The 19,277-nt window shown below is 36.8% G+C and overlaps 1 protein-coding gene across 1 annotated transcript in view; it reads left to right on the top strand.

Annotated features, from left to right (window-relative positions):
* Nucleotides 1-5,639, top strand: part of gfra4b (GDNF family receptor alpha 4b) — an 87,073-nt gene extending 81,434 nt beyond the window's left edge. The window contains exons 7-8 of the mRNA XM_053512700.1: nucleotides 1,075-1,238; nucleotides 4,217-5,639. Coding sequence (XP_053368675.1) covers nucleotides 1,075-1,238; nucleotides 4,217-4,357 — 305 coding nt within the window. The 3' untranslated portion in view covers nucleotides 4,358-5,639. The remainder of the gene's footprint in view (nucleotides 1-1,074; nucleotides 1,239-4,216) is intronic.
* Nucleotides 5,640-19,277: the final 13,638 nt, after the last annotated feature.

The following is a 19,277-nucleotide window of genomic DNA, read 5'->3' as shown; positions in this document are numbered from 1 at the left end:
ATAGTGACACCTCCGTTATCGAGCAATCACTTACAGATATAGCATTATCCAATGAGGCATTATTAGGTAATGATTTATGAATATGGCCTTTATAGAGAGTATAAGCAAGTCTTTGTTGTAATGTTGAGATGCAGTAGTTCCACATGAGCATGGTCACGGTCTACCAAATAACAAACACATGAAAAAATCAGCCCATCTGTCTTCAGTGCCTCGTGTCCTCATGCATCATTCAGGCAGGAAGGCTTTCTTTCCCCTTCCTTTCATTCATGGAAATGTTCTTTGCTATAAATATTTTAAACAGAGCAAATGCATGCATTTGTCAATGTATCATGATGAGATGTATGAATCACTAGGGATGTTTCGCCTGCTCTCACTCTGCTTCTTACTCTGATCTCTCTCTCCTTTTTTAAATCAGCACCTCTCATTTCTGTGTTTCTCTTCTTGTTTTGTAATAGTGTGTCATGATCAGAGACAAGGCAAATGGCCAGGATCCATTGTGGACAGTGTCTGAGGAATGCTTTTTTCCCTCTTAGTCCCTCTCAGACTCAGCAGGCACTTCCCGTACTAATGTCCATCTCTCTTCCTGTCTTTACCGTCACTCTGACACATACTCATAGCAGACCTGCCTGTTTTTCTTTCTTTTTTTTTTTACTTCTTTTTTTTTTATTATAAACCATGATTCATCTCTAATATTGATGCCGCGAGCCTGTTCAAACAGAGATGTCTCATGCAAACGAACTCTCCTGCTCCTCTCTGAAATGAGGGACGTGTGCGGAGGAGTTTGTGGATCCTGAGAGCCATTTAGCTGAGCCACTTGTGAGGGAGTTAATGAGAGGAAGTGGAGAGGCAGGTGCAGCTCAGGGACCTCTGAGGAATACTGAGTGCTCCTCTTGCCCATTCGAGGCGGCCCGTCTAGCTGCCTCTCTTACCGCTCTGAATTCAAAATCTGCCGTGTAAAAGAACTAAAGTGTGAGTCAGGACATTACGAGGCTGTCTGCTGTTCTAAATCCAAATAGTCTCTAACTCTTAACCTGTTTTGTGTGTGTGTGTGTGTTTGTTTGTTTATATGAACAGACAATGCTCTTCTGATGTTTGGGAATGGGATGGACCAGACACCTACTCCAAGCCAAACAAATCGTCGAATCCCTGTGACAGACAGAGACGCACGAAACAGTTCTTCTGGCTTTGTCTCCATGGATACAGAAGAGAACATTGCGAGCCCAACCATTTCCACACAGGTGAAGGTTATGGAATGGAGGGGAGAGAAGATGGCACTTTGCTGCCTCTCTCATCTCGGCTTGTCCCTAAAGCAAAAGAGCACCTTTCATTTCTATAGATTCAGACATGCTGCATATTGTGAAGGCTTGAAATTACACACAAACAACTTTAGTGGTGAAATTAAAGTTTGTTGTTCAGACAGTATGGGCACTAAAGCACTTTAGTGAAAGGAATGCCAGCTTAGACCAGGTAAAAGTTCACGATACTATTCAATAATTCATGCGTAACAATACAGGATCCCAGTACATATGTTAATAGGAGTTAAATATTAACTTTGCATTAGTTGCTGCTGAATCTTACATCACTCCTGCAGAACGAATAGCTAACTATGTTTTTTTTTTTTTTTTAAAAATAATACTTATATAGGTTCCATACAGAGTGGTACTGTGGTGTAGTGATTAGCATTGTTGCCTTGCACCTCCAGGGTCCGGGTTCGATTCCCGTCCCTATGTGCATGGAGTTTGCATGTTCTCCCTGTGCTTGGTGGGTTTCCTCCAGGTATTCCGGTCTCCTCCCACAGTCCAAAGACATGCAGATTAGACTAATTGGCGTTCCCAAATTGCCTGTAGTGTTTTATTGGCCTCATGCCCTAAGTCTCCTGGGATAGGCTCCAGGAGCCCCACGAGCCTAAATACAGGATATCACGGTATAGACGGTAAGTGAGAGAGTGAGTAAGGTCCCCTACATATGAACTTGATACCAACATGGAACTAAGATCACATGTCCCAAGATGTACAGAAACAAGCATAAAAGCAGTGGTATATAGCGATGGATGGATGGATAGATGGATAGATGGATAGATAGATAGATAGATAGATAGATAGATAGATAGATACAGTAACTAGTAATTCTGCAGAAGTAATATAAGACTCAGTACTTTTTGCTCAAGACTCAATACTTAAGACTTAAGTTTATTACGGCAAAGTTAATAAAGTATGATTGTTTACTAAGTAATTAACTAGTAGTTCTTAGTATTTTATTGAAATAAGATGAAAAACTAGTCATTTAGTCTTTATTTAGTTACAGAACTACAAGTTGTTGAACAGTTTTGAACATAACTAAGTCAATAAAGCATTACCTAATAATCTTATAGCAATTAATACATAGACATAGTAATTAATATTTATATATCTAGCAAAAGATGACTGGAGATAATATATCTTATGAAAAGATGGAAAACAGGTAATGCATATACCAATCTTAAACACACTAATTGTATTTTTAACATAAAAGTATTGCTTTTTTCTTTTGCACAACATTGTTTTCAAAATTAGTGGTACTCCGTCTGTATAACATTATAGCACATAGATTCTGTCTGTTATATACAGTATATATCTTAATAGCCTTTTTTACATACTCCGGTTTGTGTCCTCTTCAATTCAGGCCATAGCAAGTTTACGTCTGTAGACTTAAATACTTGCAACCAGTCCTATGTTATAGTCATTATCTTGTTGACAAAGGCAACCCAGTTTGTGGTAAAGTATCCTGGTACTTAGCAAAAATCGTGATGCTATCAATCTTCACGAAACCTCCTGCACCATTAACCACAAAACAGCTCTAATAATCAATGACTTACCCGTATATTATATGAAGAACTATGCTCATGGGTGTAATTTATGTCAATTTTTAACACTTCTGGACTGAATTTATTAACACATTTGCTTGATTGTGTGTTAACCGTGACCCTGATTGTGCTTCATTGTCTCGTTTTTGCTTATTCGTTCATTATTCATCAGTAACCATCCCTCGTCAGGGTCTCAGTTAATTATTTCAGGAAGACTAGGTACACTGGAAAACAGCAGATCAGATACTTTTCCATCACACAGCTTTTCCTCTTTATGTATTTTTAAATATTATACTTGGGTTGACAAAACCTCTGTTTTTTTTCTGTTGAAAACTCCATTGGATCATATGTACACCCCGATACAACCCCCCCCCCCCCCCCCCCCCTTTTTGATGCATCATTTAATGGGTCGTCACTAATCTTATTGAATATGTTTGTTGCTTGAGTGAAATATTTGATTTATTGTGCATACTCGTTCATTTCCAGTCATTTCATGTTCAATCAATTTTTCCTGTCATCTTTCTTCTTTTCTCTATCTCTACTGTATATTAATTACTTACACCTCTCTTAAAAAAAACCTCAACAATCAAATTATCGCTGTTATATGAGCACCTGATCTGTCTTTCAAACCCTACAAACCATCACATTTTAGGCATTATGTAATTTTGCTTTCTCTAGCAAAGTACAGAGATAATAAGCTATTAAAGTATTGAAGTGAATTATAGTTAGTTACAGTATGGGCCTCAGTAAACATTCTATAATCGATCATTAGGTTGATTAAGCAAATCGATGGTAAGGAAATTATTGACCTAACCACACAGTGAGATGGTTTTAATGCTTCAGCACAATGCTTTTACCATTTACTATTACTAAACTCCAATATATACTAAATTTACCAAATGTATAAACATTAGAAACATGACACAGCTATCAAACCAATTTTACTGTATGTTATCATTATAGTCCAATTAGTATTTATCATTGTATGCATACTGCATACTGGGGAGGCATCGTATAACAAGACACCTTGACATTCATCATCCACCATTTTACACAGCTGTGTTGTGAGCATACACAGTTATCGCCATGGTACACACGTGCATGCTCTGTCTTTATGCCTTTTTCTGTTGCACAGCAGTTGCCTGCATGGGTGCTCAATAAAATCGCATTTTTCAAACTGATCATCAACTATACAGACCAAAACTACCAGCCTAACAATTACAAAAGTAATATTATTACAGATCAATTTAAACATTCTCGAGTGAGTAAGCAATCAAGACTGACATACTGTAGGAAATGCCAGCAACATATTGAGGTGTATTTGTAATGCTGAGATAGTAGCTAATTTGTCTTTTCTGCTTTATTTGTTTTTAGGACACCGAAAGGGAGAGACTTTGGGGCGACTCCACAATTCCCTTCAACACACACCGTAACTATGGCCAGGCGTCCACTCGTGTGTGTTTGCCAGTACTCACCTGTCTGCTGCTCATCCTTCTGCTGAGCTCCAATCAGTAATATTCTTGTGTGGAACAGACAGAGTCTGGGCCAAGGGACCAACTGCAATGTTATTTTTTTTAATCAAAACTGTGGAGAAAAAAAAAAAAAAAACTGTCACCAACAGCCCTCCATGTTTCATTGTGCTATCTGTGTATTTCTGTGGAACGGTCGGATTCGGCGAGAAGATTTATTAATGGACCTGACACCTGATGAATGGTTAATCTAATTGGAAATTCCTTGTACATATGTACATATCATTATGCAGAGTCAATATCAGAGTTTATTGTTTGTGAATAATTTCAGCTCCAAGACCTACATTTTCTAGGGACATTTATGAGTGTGGTGCCTGCAGCGTTTGATAACCAAATTAATGTGCAATGCTCTAAACTAGGCTGAAATGTGTGGAGGGAGGAATCAAAGCCTCATGTTTCTTTTCTATAGCTCCTCATGCATCACTTCAAGTGTTCAGAGGCGCCTGTGGAGGAAACAGGGATTTAATATCATTTTGTTCAAGTTGACTGAGAACGAAGACTAGGGCTGCCTCTGATCAATATTCGGACTGCAAAGCCTTTGTGTGGAGGTAAACAAAAGGCCTGTCGACGTTTGAACTGAAATTTTGGATATATCCGATTTTAGATTCCAAGGTATTATGTGTGTGTGTGTGTGTGTGTTCAGGAACGTAAAGCGCTTTCTCTTTGCCTGACTGAAGAACAAATATAAGCCAAACATTTGTGATATCTGTTGCTTTAGTCTTGTGCAAGCACAATGGACCTTTTGAGACAAAAACATCGGACACTTCTACAATGTTATATACCTTCGGGTTTACACACTCAAATCCTGTATAGTTTAATGTCTTATTTCTTTGACATACCTGACGAAAATCTGAGGCTTCAAATAAATTGTGTAAAACTAAAAGGAAAACGAAAACTGTTCAGGAGCAGACTAACGCAAGCAGCGCGAAACCAATTGAGCACATTTTCAGTGTACTGAAATAACACTGGTAAAGTCGTTATCCACAAGCAGTATTTATATGTTCTAATTGCTATAATGCATTTAAGGAACTCAGCTTTGATTTGTATTTGGTGTGGATCGCTCTCTCACAATTATATCTTTGGGCAATATTCAGAGTTGGGATTTATGTTATGTTAGTTAATACAGGTAAAGAGTATGTCAGCATTGATATTTTTGACGTAACTAAAAATACTGGATACTACATGGGAGTACATACTTGTTTTAAAACATCATGCTAGAAGCAGTATTATGTCCAATGCCAAATTGTAATATTGAAATTATGGAAAGTCAAAGCTATGAATAATTAACCATATAAATAAGCATATTATTATAGCAATATATATATATATATATATATATATATATATATATATATATATATATATATATATATATATATAGTACCCCTTTATCTATATATGTATATAAATGTATAACTAAATAAGAGCTAATATTCCTTTAATATAGAAATATTATACTATTATTACATTCATTGTATTGTCCTGATAAAATCCATAGAGTATACTGTATATTGTATGGAGGACATTGGAGGACACTATCTTAAAACATAATACTGCTCAGTACCAAGACAGCACATATAAAAAATATATGAACAACAGTAACCTAAATCATAGCATGCATGTTTAGTGAAACTGTCCTTCAAACTATGGGCAGGAGAGTCCACTGAACTAACTAACACCTTGGGTTTAGTTAGACAAGACAAAGTGTATGGCTAATGGTGTGATGGAATATTAAACACTTAGCACCATATTACAATTCTAAGATTGTGAAAAAAAACACAATATTATAAATGTTTTTTTTTTCTTTTTCTTTTTGACACTTTCTGTTTCCATACTTCCAGTTTCTTGTGCAAAATATCTTAAGCTGTCAAAAATTACAGCATGGAATAGATGTTTATTTTAAATGGTTTACATCTTTATATTCATTTAGGATATTAATGTTTTGTTTGTTTATTTTTTAAATTGACTCCTTTTTCCTGTCCCTCTATTTGAAGCCCGATTCTATGTTAAACATGTAACAGAGTGTTTCCTTGACACCAAGTAGAAGGCTTTTTTTTTTTTTTTAAACCTAAGAACCCTTTATTATTCAATCAACATTAAAAGAATCACTTTTCTTTTTTCCCAGAACATGTTTTTTCGGTCCATTTTCTATCTTTCTTATATACTGTAAATCCTTTTTAAAGCCTGGCAACATCTGAGATTTGAAAGACATATCATTTATATTAATGAGTCTCCCAGACTATTAGCTTTAGTACCTGTGTAACCCAAAGTTTGTTTGAGATATTTTCCTTGTGGTAATATTGACGTATTTGATTTTAAGTAGTGAACTCTGAATACAGCCCGTCATGCATAGAGTTGCAACTGTCTTTGGGAGTCACAGTATAAATGTGGAGGTTCTTCTATGACTTGGGAAAGCTTGAAGTGACTATTAGCACAGTAAAAGGGAGACTTGATCATATTCACATTCGGGGATTTCTCTATTGTTGGTCCTGTGGTATTCCCTTAAAGGTTGTGGAAATCCATTTCCAGTTGCTGCCAATAAAAGATGCTGGATCATTTACAGCCTTGTGTTTTCTCATTTTTGGGTGGAAAGAACACAATCGGCCAAAACATGGTATTGATCCTGATTTTATTTTCTCATGGTATTCACAGGATTTGATTGGGGGGGGGGGGGGGATTTGGGGGATTGACAAAAACCAACCACTCTGTAAAACCACCATTTAGATTATTAATGCTGTGTATTATGTAAAATTTGTCATGAAAATGAAATATTAAAACTCTCTATGTATCATCATCTATGAACTATAAATAACCAATTAGCCAACCAGAATTTAATATTGTAAAGTGCTGCTTACAAGCTCATGTCAGTTTGCGTAATTTTTTGCGCTGTTCACGTTTTCGCAGTGGCTAAGAGAGCAGTTAAAGCATAGCTTTGACATATTTCAAACAGGTTTGATGCGATGAACACGAAGAAATCAGTTTAACACGGGAGTTTTCGAAATGACTGACATGTTTAATAATTATAAAAGACGAGTTTTTTAATCCAATTTATGTAATTTCATTCTTAATTTAAAGAGGAGGATTAGTTTTTTCATTAGACTTTGTGGCTGCACCTACATGTTTGGGTATAAAAGGGGCAAAAATACAGTTTTAAATGCCTTAATAGTAATTTGAGGATTTGTGCGTGTGTGTGTGTGTGTGTGTGTGTGTGTGTGTGTCTTCCCTAAAAAATTCAAATTGCTAATTTCAGCCATTTTAGAGAGAGGATTTTAAACATTGTATGTGTGTTATATTGTCTCACTTTAAACAATAACAATTTAAAATGCTAATTATACATATTTATTTATGAGTATTGATAAAATTTGTATAAACTTCTAGGAGCATATGATCTGTAAAAAATGTTGCTTAAATTATAGCATTCCGTTTTTTTAGTAAAAGCCCAAAACACAAAACATCCATAACCACATCCATAAGTGTCCATAACCATGTCATACTCATGTCACAATATCTTAACAAGTTTGAATTTGAATAGTACACTTTTTCAGGTTTGTCTTTTCATAGGAAATCTAAATGTCCAAGTTTCATTTGAATGACAATTGAGATAATTGAAAGATTTAGATTTAAACTTGTATAAATACAATTGAATTTAGCAAATGTCTTTCTTTCTATCTGATAAAATTATGTGTATGCATATTTACAAAAAAAGTAACATGGATCAGGAGATACAGTAAGAAGCATTATGAAAATTGGTGTTTTTCTCGGAATATTCACTTTTAAGCACCAATTCCATGTTTTGGCTGAATGTTCAAAGTCTGAAAACATTTGCCAGATTGTGTCACTCGCTCCTTTGAGTATGTGAATCTGTCAAAAATGACATATTTAGCGGAGAAGGAGTTCTTTGTATCTCAGCAGGGGAGATCTTAAAAATGGAAATAATAAAAAGGTCAGCCTAATTTAAAAGCCAATTTGCACATATTGATTGGCACAGCATCCAGTAGATTATAAAATGCACTTGCATTAACATTTGCTTTTGGGGGGTTACTTGGTTGGTATTTTTAGTTCATATACAGCATGTTCTCCAGTTTCCTGGTATCAAAATGGTTATGTAGGAGATTTTTTTTTTATAGGAAAGAAAATAGCAATAATAATAATAATAATAATAATAATAATAATAATATTTTAAAGGTTCTATAAAAGTGGTTAAAATTCTACAGATGATGTGACTATAGCATGCCATGACTTTTCATATTGTTTTAAATTATAATATAATAATTTGCATATATTTAATGGAGACAGATTTTGAAGAGACTTTTAAAAAACTTAATTTAAAGGAATAGGTTAAAACAGAATATAACATAAAATGCAAAATAGTGAACACAATAGAAGCATTTTCCAGCTTGTTTGTAAGCTGTGGTCAGGGTGCAGGGTCAGCATACCTGGAGGAAGAGGGGGTTAAGTGCGTTTTACAAGGGTTCTCATTTCTGGTCCTGGTGGACCACCTGTCCTGGACAATTTAGTCTTTTAGTGTTTAGTGTACTCTATCACTTGCACTTCATTTTAGAAAAGGTTGTTAATTAGCTGACTTGTTAAATGAGGTGTGATGGAAGCTGAGAGAACATTAAAATGTGCCGTTCCCAGGGTGCTCTAGGACCAGGATTAAGAACTGCTTCAATAGAGTATCATATAATTGTAGTAAGATATTTTGGGCCATGGCAACACAAACAATGAGAGGTATTTACAGTAAACATATAATGCGGTTTTATATGATTTAAAATAACAAGTCTAACTAGATGTTGTTCATTAAGTAAGGATTTAAGATTTTTATTTTCCTGGTAAATCAACAGTTAACTTGTCACCAACTTGTGGAAGAGACATATCTGTCTGAGGGAACTGTACACACAATTATTCACGAACAACAGCTTTTGTAACATCCTACGTACAGTCCTGACCCCTGCATGGCCCATTAAAAGAGTTCCTGGGATGCCAGCATTTCAGATGTGAAGCAGACAGTTTGAACATTATACCTTAATTGTATCCAAGCAAGTGAAACTGTGATCAGTGCAAAAGTGTGGGAGGGAATTAAAAAGAAAAATAATGTTAATTTTTTTTTCATAACTGTGTTCTGTTATTCTGCACAAACAAAAGTCCCAATTTGACTTGAATGTTTCATGTATTTTTATGTTAACAAAATGGAGCCAAATTCACTCTTTTTGTTGTATAATTTCTATTAAGAAATAAAGTACCAAAAAAAAAAAGCAATGGTAGCAATTAGTCAGGTAATAGTAAGGACAATGGTTTTGGAAGAAGAAGCTTTTTATTCCCATTTATTTTTATAGTAACTGTCAGTTGCTCACTCACTCATTCTCTATACCGCTTTTCCTGTGCGGGGTCGTGGGTGGTCCCAGAAAACTCTGGTATACCAAGGACAGGGTGCCAATCTATTGCAGGGCTCATAAGCTGTGGGAAATTTTGAAACACAGTTAGACTACTCTGCAAGTCTTTGGACCGTGGGAGGAAACCAGATTATGTGAAGGAAACCCACCAAGCACAGGGAGAACATGCAAATTCAAACACACACACACACACACACACACACACACACACACACACACACACACACACACACACACACAGTGTGGGAATCAAACCCTTGACCCTGGTTGGTGTGAAGCCACATTGCTAACCACTAGACCCCCATGCCGCCCTAACAGCCAATTAACTATATAAATGAAAATCTGTGGTTTGTTGGTGGAACAAATGTGATCTGTATTTTTTGACAGTGGAGATAACTTTATGGGAACATCAACAGTGGTTGCATGATGTTCAATAGTTATTTTTTTCTGATCTGTCACTAACAAAGGTTGTCATCATGGGTGTAATTGGCTCGGTATGGTCTGGTTCTGCATACCAGTAAAACAGTACTGGACAGAGGGTAGAGCTGCTTCCTGACAAAACCCAAAAATCAAAAATAGTCACAGAAGCACTACTGTATCAGCAAGAAAACTGATAATGTTATGTCATCATAAACAAAACTTTTTCTCCCCAGTAACTGCTTCTAAATTGTTCTGAATTGCCTCTGAACCACCTGTCTTGTGTTTTGATCTTTCATTATTGCTACTGTAGTTCATGCAAGCACCAGCTTCTGCAAACGTACTGACAGCTTCACATGTCACCTCAAGGTTTTTGCAAGGTACAAAGCTAACTAAGTTCTAAAACAAAGCTGAATCCAAAATCCATCTCCAACCCCTGAAAAAGGCACTACATGGTGTGTGGAACAAGTGATTGAACACTCTACATACTGTAGCACACCAGCTTTGCCCAGAACAGTTAGTTAGCTGAAGTCCACCACTTCCATGGTGTATTCTTTTCACCTTCTGGCTCCATAGTATTGGCAAGAACTATAGCTCTCATCAAACTTAAAAAAGAAAAGACTATGTAAATCCATTCTTATAAGTGAAATTTCATTTTAGGAAAAAGATGTAATCTTTCTAGCGTCACAAAATGAGCGTTAACATAGCTAAAAACAACAGATGCAAGACAAAAATACATTAATAAACCAAACTTGCATAATGTGCCTAAGTAAGACAGATGATCAAAAACGTGATCAGGGGCATGTGAGGTACAGGGACTAATGGGAAGCACAGTCCACCTCTTAACGAATTTATTAGGAGCCTCAATATGAGTTGGTCCAACAAGGTGGGACTCAAAGCTCAAAGCTGCTTGTCAACTGATGGAGGCATCCTCTTCCACTTTATCAGCTCTCAGATCTTTTTAGGTAGAAGTCTGCTATTTTCATCACTGGTTCTGCATTCTGTGTAAAATTTTGGATGCAGGTCGAGACAAGTGTACTGTAAGTCTTCTTTATTTATTGTGAAATTAATAAAAAAAAATAGAGTCAGGAATCAAAGTAGAACATGAACCACAAGCATAAACAAAGAAGGTTATAGCAACAGTAAATGATGACCAGAAATTATACACAAATTAATCAGTGATAAACACAAATCAAGTGCACCGCTAATTAAAACAGTATAGTCCACCGCCTCCAAAGCACTATGGTAACAAAAACCCTCACAGCTCTGGTGAAGATTTGGTATTGTCTTCCTTTCTATGAACTGGTGTAGGTTGATTTTTTTGGCATTAAGTATGAAATTATTCAACATGTATTATTATTTTTTAACAAGCTGAAGTATTTTTCATACATCAAACATTTTTTCTGCCATGGCATTGTATTTTACATTTTTCTTCCTACTGCACTAATCCTCGTCATGGTTGCTTCCTAAAAACTCTGTTTGGACCTGAAGCAATCTGCAAGTCTGAAACTCACTCCCCAGCCTGTCAGCTGCGAGCTGTTTACCTGCCAGGCTGATGCGTTATCCGCCTGTACGCGGGTTAGTAATGTCTCTGTGCACATCTGTCATTTCTATGACTTTTACTTGTTTATGGCAAATCTAAAAGCACTGTTAGTGTAAAGAAGGCAAATAATTGGAAATACTTAAGGCTGCCTTCACCTTCATGCTTTGTATATATGCAGCAGAAATCTCAAATGAAGTAATTAAAATGTTCCATAGCAACATACATTATGTTGCTGCTTTTACATTGCCTGTTAGGCATTAATAAATGATAAATATATGATCTGGTGCAATGTGGGATGTTGATCCCAAGACATTGGGATGCTTAGATGCTGTTCCTGAAAGACAGATTCTACTTTAAATTTGGTTTTTAAATATACAGTACTTGAGTTGTGAGTGTGGGTCGACTTATCTCAGTTTTCATATCACACCCCCCTTGTAAGAAACCTCTTATCTTTCCTGACCATAAATCTTTTGACCTTTCCTCTATCTTGGTGCCGTACAATCTAACCTCCTTTACTAACACCACTGCTCTCTCCAATCTTGTTGATATACTCATCTCCTATAATCATTTATTTCTGCCATTTTCAGTGACCTTGCGCCTCTTAAGACTTGACTGATCTCATCCACTCACAACTCTCTCTTTGTTAGACCGAAGATCTATGTTATGAAATGTGTAGGTAGGCATATAAAATGCTTATATTTGAACGCTGACCTTACTGGCTTACTGCAAACATTTATTCAAGTAGAGTGATGCACTAAATGCTGCTCACTCCTCATATTAGTCCTTTATTATTAATGAGTCAGTGATAAGTCTCAAATCCTCTTTTTTTTTCTGCTCTGTTGTCCGTAGCTTTAAGAACCACATTTTTCCTTAACGGCCAAGCTCACAATTTTCCTCTCCTATTTACTTATGCTTTATTTCCCCTGTCAGCAGTAAGTCATTGCAATGTTCTTTACCCCAATTAATAAGAAACATACCCTGTCGAAACTACAATTTAAAATATTATTTTCAATGTGCTAGGTAGGGGAGTACCCCTCCCTCTCTTAAACCATTTGCATTTCCACAATTTCCAGTCTGATTTCTGTCTACTCTATAGCACTAAGCTCTTGTAACAGTGACTAATGATCTCTCTCCTTTTGCTAACCCAATTCACTGCAATATTGTTATTCTCCAAGACTTTATTGCAGTGCTTGCTCTGTTAAATCCTAACAATCTTCATTCAATTGCTTAAAAAAACTGAAGATGCTGCTCTTGCAAGGTTTATACTCTATATCTCCCTATTTATCAACATATATATATATATATATATATATATATATATATATATTTTTTTTTTTTTTTTTTTTTTTTCTAAAAAAGGAATCCTGTACTGGCTCATCAAAAAGTTCCTTGAGGATTAGTAGCTGGCTCTTTTCTTTAAATAATGTGTTTTCTTTTGCTTGCCCAGACGGTTCAGTATGATAGTCTTAAATTATTGTTTTGCAGAAAACACTGAAATGTGTAGCCTGCATAATTGGAGTTCCTACTTCCTGGGATATTATTGAGTTTCTGTGAATAATTGACTAAGTAAAGCGGCTTCCTTAAACTCTGCAATGTTGTTGACTTGGGTCTCTGCTTATCAGAGAATATGTGAAAACATTGGCATATATTTCATATAATTTTTGTGTGTTAACAAAGTGTTACATCTCCATCTGTTACATCAAAATTTGGGTCACTAAAAACAACCAGCTGTTCATTTTGGTGGAACCTGTTCCAAATGTATCTGTAACTGTGGGATGGAACGCAATGAGGTCTTTATCACTTGTAGCCCATCTCCTTAATGTCAGATATGCTTTTTTGCATTGTTGTAAAGAGTGGTTATTTAAGGTACTGCATTTTTTCTGTTACCTTGAACTGACATCCCCGATCAGCAAGGCATTATTGCTCAACGCCCAGCCCTGCCAACAAACTGGCCTCTCCAGAGGTTGGGGTGATCAAATGAGCACACAATACGAATTGAACTGCCTGAACTCCAGTCTATCTCCAGCGAACGGTGCTGGACCAAAACCTAGGAGATAACGAAGGACCTCAGTCATTCTAACAATGGACTGTTCTTTATGGAAGTGTTTCTGCTCCCTGAAGGCCAACACAAAAAGAATGAGAAGGAACTTCTTTCCAAAGGACATTCGGCCCATCAATGCAGACATTACCAAGGACTAATTGCAGAGCCTACAGTATTTACAGTATTATTGCTGACATGCCAGTACGGTCATATATCTATAAATATTTATTTATTGTACATACAGTATGTACTGTACTCAGCTATAAGTTGCACATGTCTTTGTTGTACATAAGAGAAAAACAAACTATCCTTGTGCAGCATTGCATTTCCTTTATGCTCTCACGCTGCGGCACATTATCAGAGACATGCTTTTTTGGTTTTGTGATTGGTGTGTGCATTGTTGCTGCATCTTATTGGTCTAGGTGCTGTTTGTTCTAGTCCTGCTTGTGATATTTGAACTTCTGTGTTAATTTCCTGGTTCACTGTGTATATTACTGACTGGTTACATTATTCCTGGTTGCATCATTCCCTTGTTAATTCAGATATTGTTCGCTTGCCTTCTACCTTTGGCATATTCTTGCCTCAGTCTGTCATTAAACTACTAAAGCGCCCTATTTCATCCGGCTGTGCGTGAGTTATAACACACGTTTTGTATATAAACTCTAGACTGATAGAAACTCCCAGGAGATCAGAACTGAAATACTCAAATCAGACTCATCTGACGCCAACAACCATACCATGATCAAAACCCTGAGACTGATATAAATGTTAACTGAAGCGCTTGGCATTGATCTGCAAAATTGTATGTATTGCACTGCTGCCACATGATTAGATGCGCTCATGTTTCTCTTAAACTGACTGGTGTATATACCAACTTCTACAAGCATCTTGGATCAGCTATAATATAAACTCGACATAATCTTGGGGTTGGGAAAATCAATTAAATCTATTTGCTGGGCTAAAAGCAGTTTGTTTAAAAAAAAAAAAAAGAAAAAGCCCGTGGACAGAGGAGAAAAGTGCATGGAGATGTAATGTAGCACACACACACACACACCAGGCTTCTCATCTCCTCATTTCCATCTCTTCATTTAATTGATCTGCCTGGGAAGAGAAACCCACCATGTCATAATCCATCTAACTCCTGCACTGCACTCCTGTATGAAAGGGTAATTGGTTGATAGATTTGTTGGAATGTGAATCGTAATGAAATTTCCTTTCTGTTTCTGATTGGGTTTTGAATAAAGGTGAGACATAAGGCCAGAAGTTTCTTGAATGTGACAGATCTGGAGCAGTGGTTTGTAACTGACAGAACCAAGACTATTGCCAAAGGAGATTGAATGATGGCAGCGTAGACACCTCAAAAAACAATAGTTGTTATCAGAAATTTATAATGCAAAATAGATAAAGAGTGCACTTTTTCAAAAATTCTGGTTTTGCTTATGTAACTTTTTTGATTCATTGAACAAAACACAAAGAAATATGTGAAGTGCAGAACCCTATATACTGTAATATCTAATGCAAGCTGCTGTCAGTAGACATTTGATGGTTCGATGGTTTGAATTCATCATTGAATTCTCAATGCTTTTCCAAGCACAGTAATGACCGGCTTTGATCTACCCGTCTTTGATATGGCTGATCCTTTTTTTATGGTTTTTTAAATGAGTATGACACTTTAAGGTGATTCCACAGTTGAGCTGATCCTGACCCACTTTATTTTGCACTGAAGGAAATGTTATACGAGTTGTGGATGCATTGCTTTTCATTCACAGCCTTTGCAAATCATACGGTATGTGCTTGACATTTGAGCTCGATTTCAGTAAAGAGAAAGGGTTGAGAGAACTGAGCAGGAGATTGTTTTTCTGGCTGATAAACATAAAGCTTATTGCACATAAGCAAAATACCAACCTGGTGTGTGTAATATCTTGCTGTTGATGTGAATGCTGTTATTTTCTATTGCTTGCTGCAGCATTGCTTTTATGTAGGACACTAAGAGTCTTATTTAGAGCCGGCAATAGCATTTTCTCTGCAGAAACCCCATTTTCTCCAAAGTTCATCTCCAACAAGGTCTTAAAGTCGAGCATGATCAATAGGAACAATTGAGAAGTGCGCTGGGGGCTCGAAACCGCTTTCCATTCCAGCCTCATCTGGACTCTATATCTAGCTGTTCACTCTCTTCTCCCAAGGATGTGATGGTATTCAAAGGAACTCTTTTCACACTCAAGTATTATTTGCTTGGCTGGAGTTTGCAAGAGGAGAAATTAAAATTGATTTAAACATCTTGGGTGATAGTTCCCAAACTTGCACTTTTTATGCCTCAACAGTGTCACAAAGATCTTTATGTCTTATTTAAATTCCTGTTATATCTTCTTCTGCTTTGATCCAAATATAAGTATAAATGTGTGATTGAAACTGTATAAAACCTCTTGGAAATGATTTATGCAGTCTCCACACTCCTGCCTTTTGTTAAAAAAATTAAGCTTAAGTTCTCTTTTGTTTAGCAGTGTAACACATAATGATCTACAATCAGCAATTCACACACATACACGCACAAAAAAATCTACTTTGTTTAAAGCTATAAACTCTATACCACTTAATTTGAGCAGGAGCCTTGGGACATATCCAGATTTCAGGCACAAGGCAGCAATCCATTGGAAAGCATACCTGAACATTTATTCACACACTACACGCAGTTTGGGAATGCCAATTAGCCTAATCTGCATGTCTTTGGACTGTGGGAGGAAACATATAGTACCAAGCACAGGGAGAACATTTAAACTCCACACACACACCTGAGGTGGGAATCAAACCCTTGACCATGGAGATGCAAGACCACAGTGCTGTTTCCCTACTAATATTTTTCTGTACTATCACAAATGGGCCAACATTGGTGCAGTGCATATGTTGGCATCAGTGGTTGGTCCAATGTCATTTTGTCCATTGGCCCAACATTGGCTCATTGGTGCGAGAAAAAATAGGTTGGCCCAATGTTGGTTTAATAGATAATGGCAAAGTGGAAAGTTGGAAATTAAATTATACTCTTTTCATCATCTATTTATGTGTCATAAAATGATTACAACTAAGAACATATATGTAACTATTATAATAATAAACTACAAAACAAACACCTAGTACAAACACTTTTTCTTTCAGCAAGGTGGGTAAAAACAAATGCATATAAACCAAGTACCCATTGCCTCAGACTGTCTTACATAGCAGGTGGCTCTGCATCTTCCTCCTCATCGGTCACCTCGGTACTTTCACCATCATCTTCCTCATTATCTGCATCATCAACATTACAGCATCTTTGGGGAACTGTGACCCTAATTTGTGTAAATACATCAATAATTTAAGCATTGTACATAAAAATGTACTTTTGAAATATGTTCTTTGAAATATTCCTTTTCAACCAGCAAAATGATGACAAAAACTAACATTTTCCACAATTGGCTCAAGTCAGTTCAACAACAGTTCCAGTATTACAGCAGACAAACAGTAATTTTTGATTACCCTAGCATACTAGTGCATAGCTAAACATCTTTCTCATGTTACCACCACAGATTCTCAACACTCTTTTGGCTTGCTCAAGGGTATTTATATCTCATTTGGTGGAATTATAACCCACCTGTAGTTAGCAAAAAACTTTAGCTTGTGTTTAACTTGGCTGCAGGATTTAATCTGCTGCACCTGGCTTCTGTGAGGTTTTAGGTTCCACCCAAAATAAGCGCCATCTAGTCACCTGTTTGACAGTGTTCACGGCTGAGCACAAAGCACAATGAAGTTAACATTTTTAATTTTAGAAAACATAAGAAAAAAGGTGGGGTGTCTTATTTTAACTGTTACACCTTATAAACTGTACCACAATGAAATTTATATCTATCGTTTTTAGCTGTCTTAACTGCACATTATTTATTTTATGTACATCAATTTTTAACCTTTTACACCTGCATCTTTCATTTTGCCGTAAATAATGACAGAAAAAACAAAAATAATTAACAGCACATTATCTCCATTGTTTAGCTGACATCATAAAGTAGCAAATCTATTTAGATTTAGATCTAGATACTGATAATTTATAATAATAGGACATATACTTCAAGTAAAATTGTTAAAAGTCTTTTGGCAGCATACAAAATGTTTGTGTTCAGCACACGCTAGTGTGCATGAGCGATAATAGGCAAGTTGTTGTTATAATATTTGTATTTGGTTTATTTTGCACGTTAACTGCAAATAGACCCTCTTATACCGCCAAGTCCCTCTTTTTTTTTTTACAGAATTCTCTCAATGCATTGAATTTTATTAAAAATTATTTAGTTATTGTGGATCACTAAATATCTACAGTTCTGTAGCCAAATTTAGGAAACTATCGGAATTATACTGACAAATAGCTCTCAATCCTCAAAGTCGTTGTACACGTTGTTCACGTGTGGAAAGTAGTGATACTTTCTGACATGCGCGCACACACACTCACAGCACTGTCAGCCAGTAGAGCGAACGCAGAGAAGTGTCGCCGCCTATCAGGGAGAACAGGAGCAACGCAGGCGAAATTGCAGGCGAAACAGAAACGATTACCAACGGTGGGCCAATGGCGGTATCCACTGAGTTAGATGTATGGTTATTTTAATGTTGTTATTGTAATGATCCAATGCACATACAATAACATGAGCTGCCGAATTATCCATGCTGGGCAGACGTCGGACAGTTTTCAGGTGAAGACAGGAGTACGTCAAGGATGTCTACTTTCACCATTCCTCCTCCTGTTGACCATTAACTGGATTATAAAGTCCACCACTTCATGCAGAAACAATGGGATCCAGTGGACACCCTGTACTCAGCTGGACGACCTTGACTTCGCTGACAATCTTGCGCTCCTGTCACACAACCAAAGCCAAATGCAGGACAAGACCACCTGTCTTGAGACCATATCTGCGCAAACAGGACTCAATAGGAAAAAAACAGAACTAATGAAGATAAACTCCACTACCAACACCCCTACCACTGTTGGGGGAGATCCTATCAAGGAAGTAGAGACCTTTGTATATCTTGAAAGTTTAATTGATCATCTGGGAGGCACAGACCGAGACGTCACTGCTAGAATTAAAAAGGCGAGAGGAGCCTTTGTCATGTTGAAGAACATCTAGACTTCTAAGGAGATCATTGTGAAGATAAAGCTCCGCATTTTCAACTCAAATGTAAAACCGGTTCTGCTTTATGCTTGTGAGACTTTTACTTCTTGTAAAAGAAGCCCAGAACCGAGTTCGCTGGCGGAGGGTCGTCGATGGCCTATGCTCATCCGTGGGCTAAGAGCTACTATACTACTACTCTTTCAATTGTACTAGATTGGTAACCAACCCTCATATGAGATCCTGATGGGATGCCATCATTGAGAGAGCCTGCTGCACAAAGCAAAAGCAATATGTAGAAAAAGCAGAACCAACATTGTGCCAACCACTGATGCCAACATTGGCCAGACGTCGGAGCACTGACAAAAGGTTACCAAAGTTTTTGCCGACAT

The sequence above is a fragment of the Clarias gariepinus genome, chromosome 2, assembly GCF_024256425.1.
Source record: "Clarias gariepinus isolate MV-2021 ecotype Netherlands chromosome 2, CGAR_prim_01v2, whole genome shotgun sequence".
Classification (NCBI taxonomy): domain Eukaryota; kingdom Metazoa; phylum Chordata; class Actinopteri; order Siluriformes; family Clariidae; genus Clarias; species Clarias gariepinus.
This window is presented reverse-complemented; position numbering and strand designations above follow the sequence as displayed.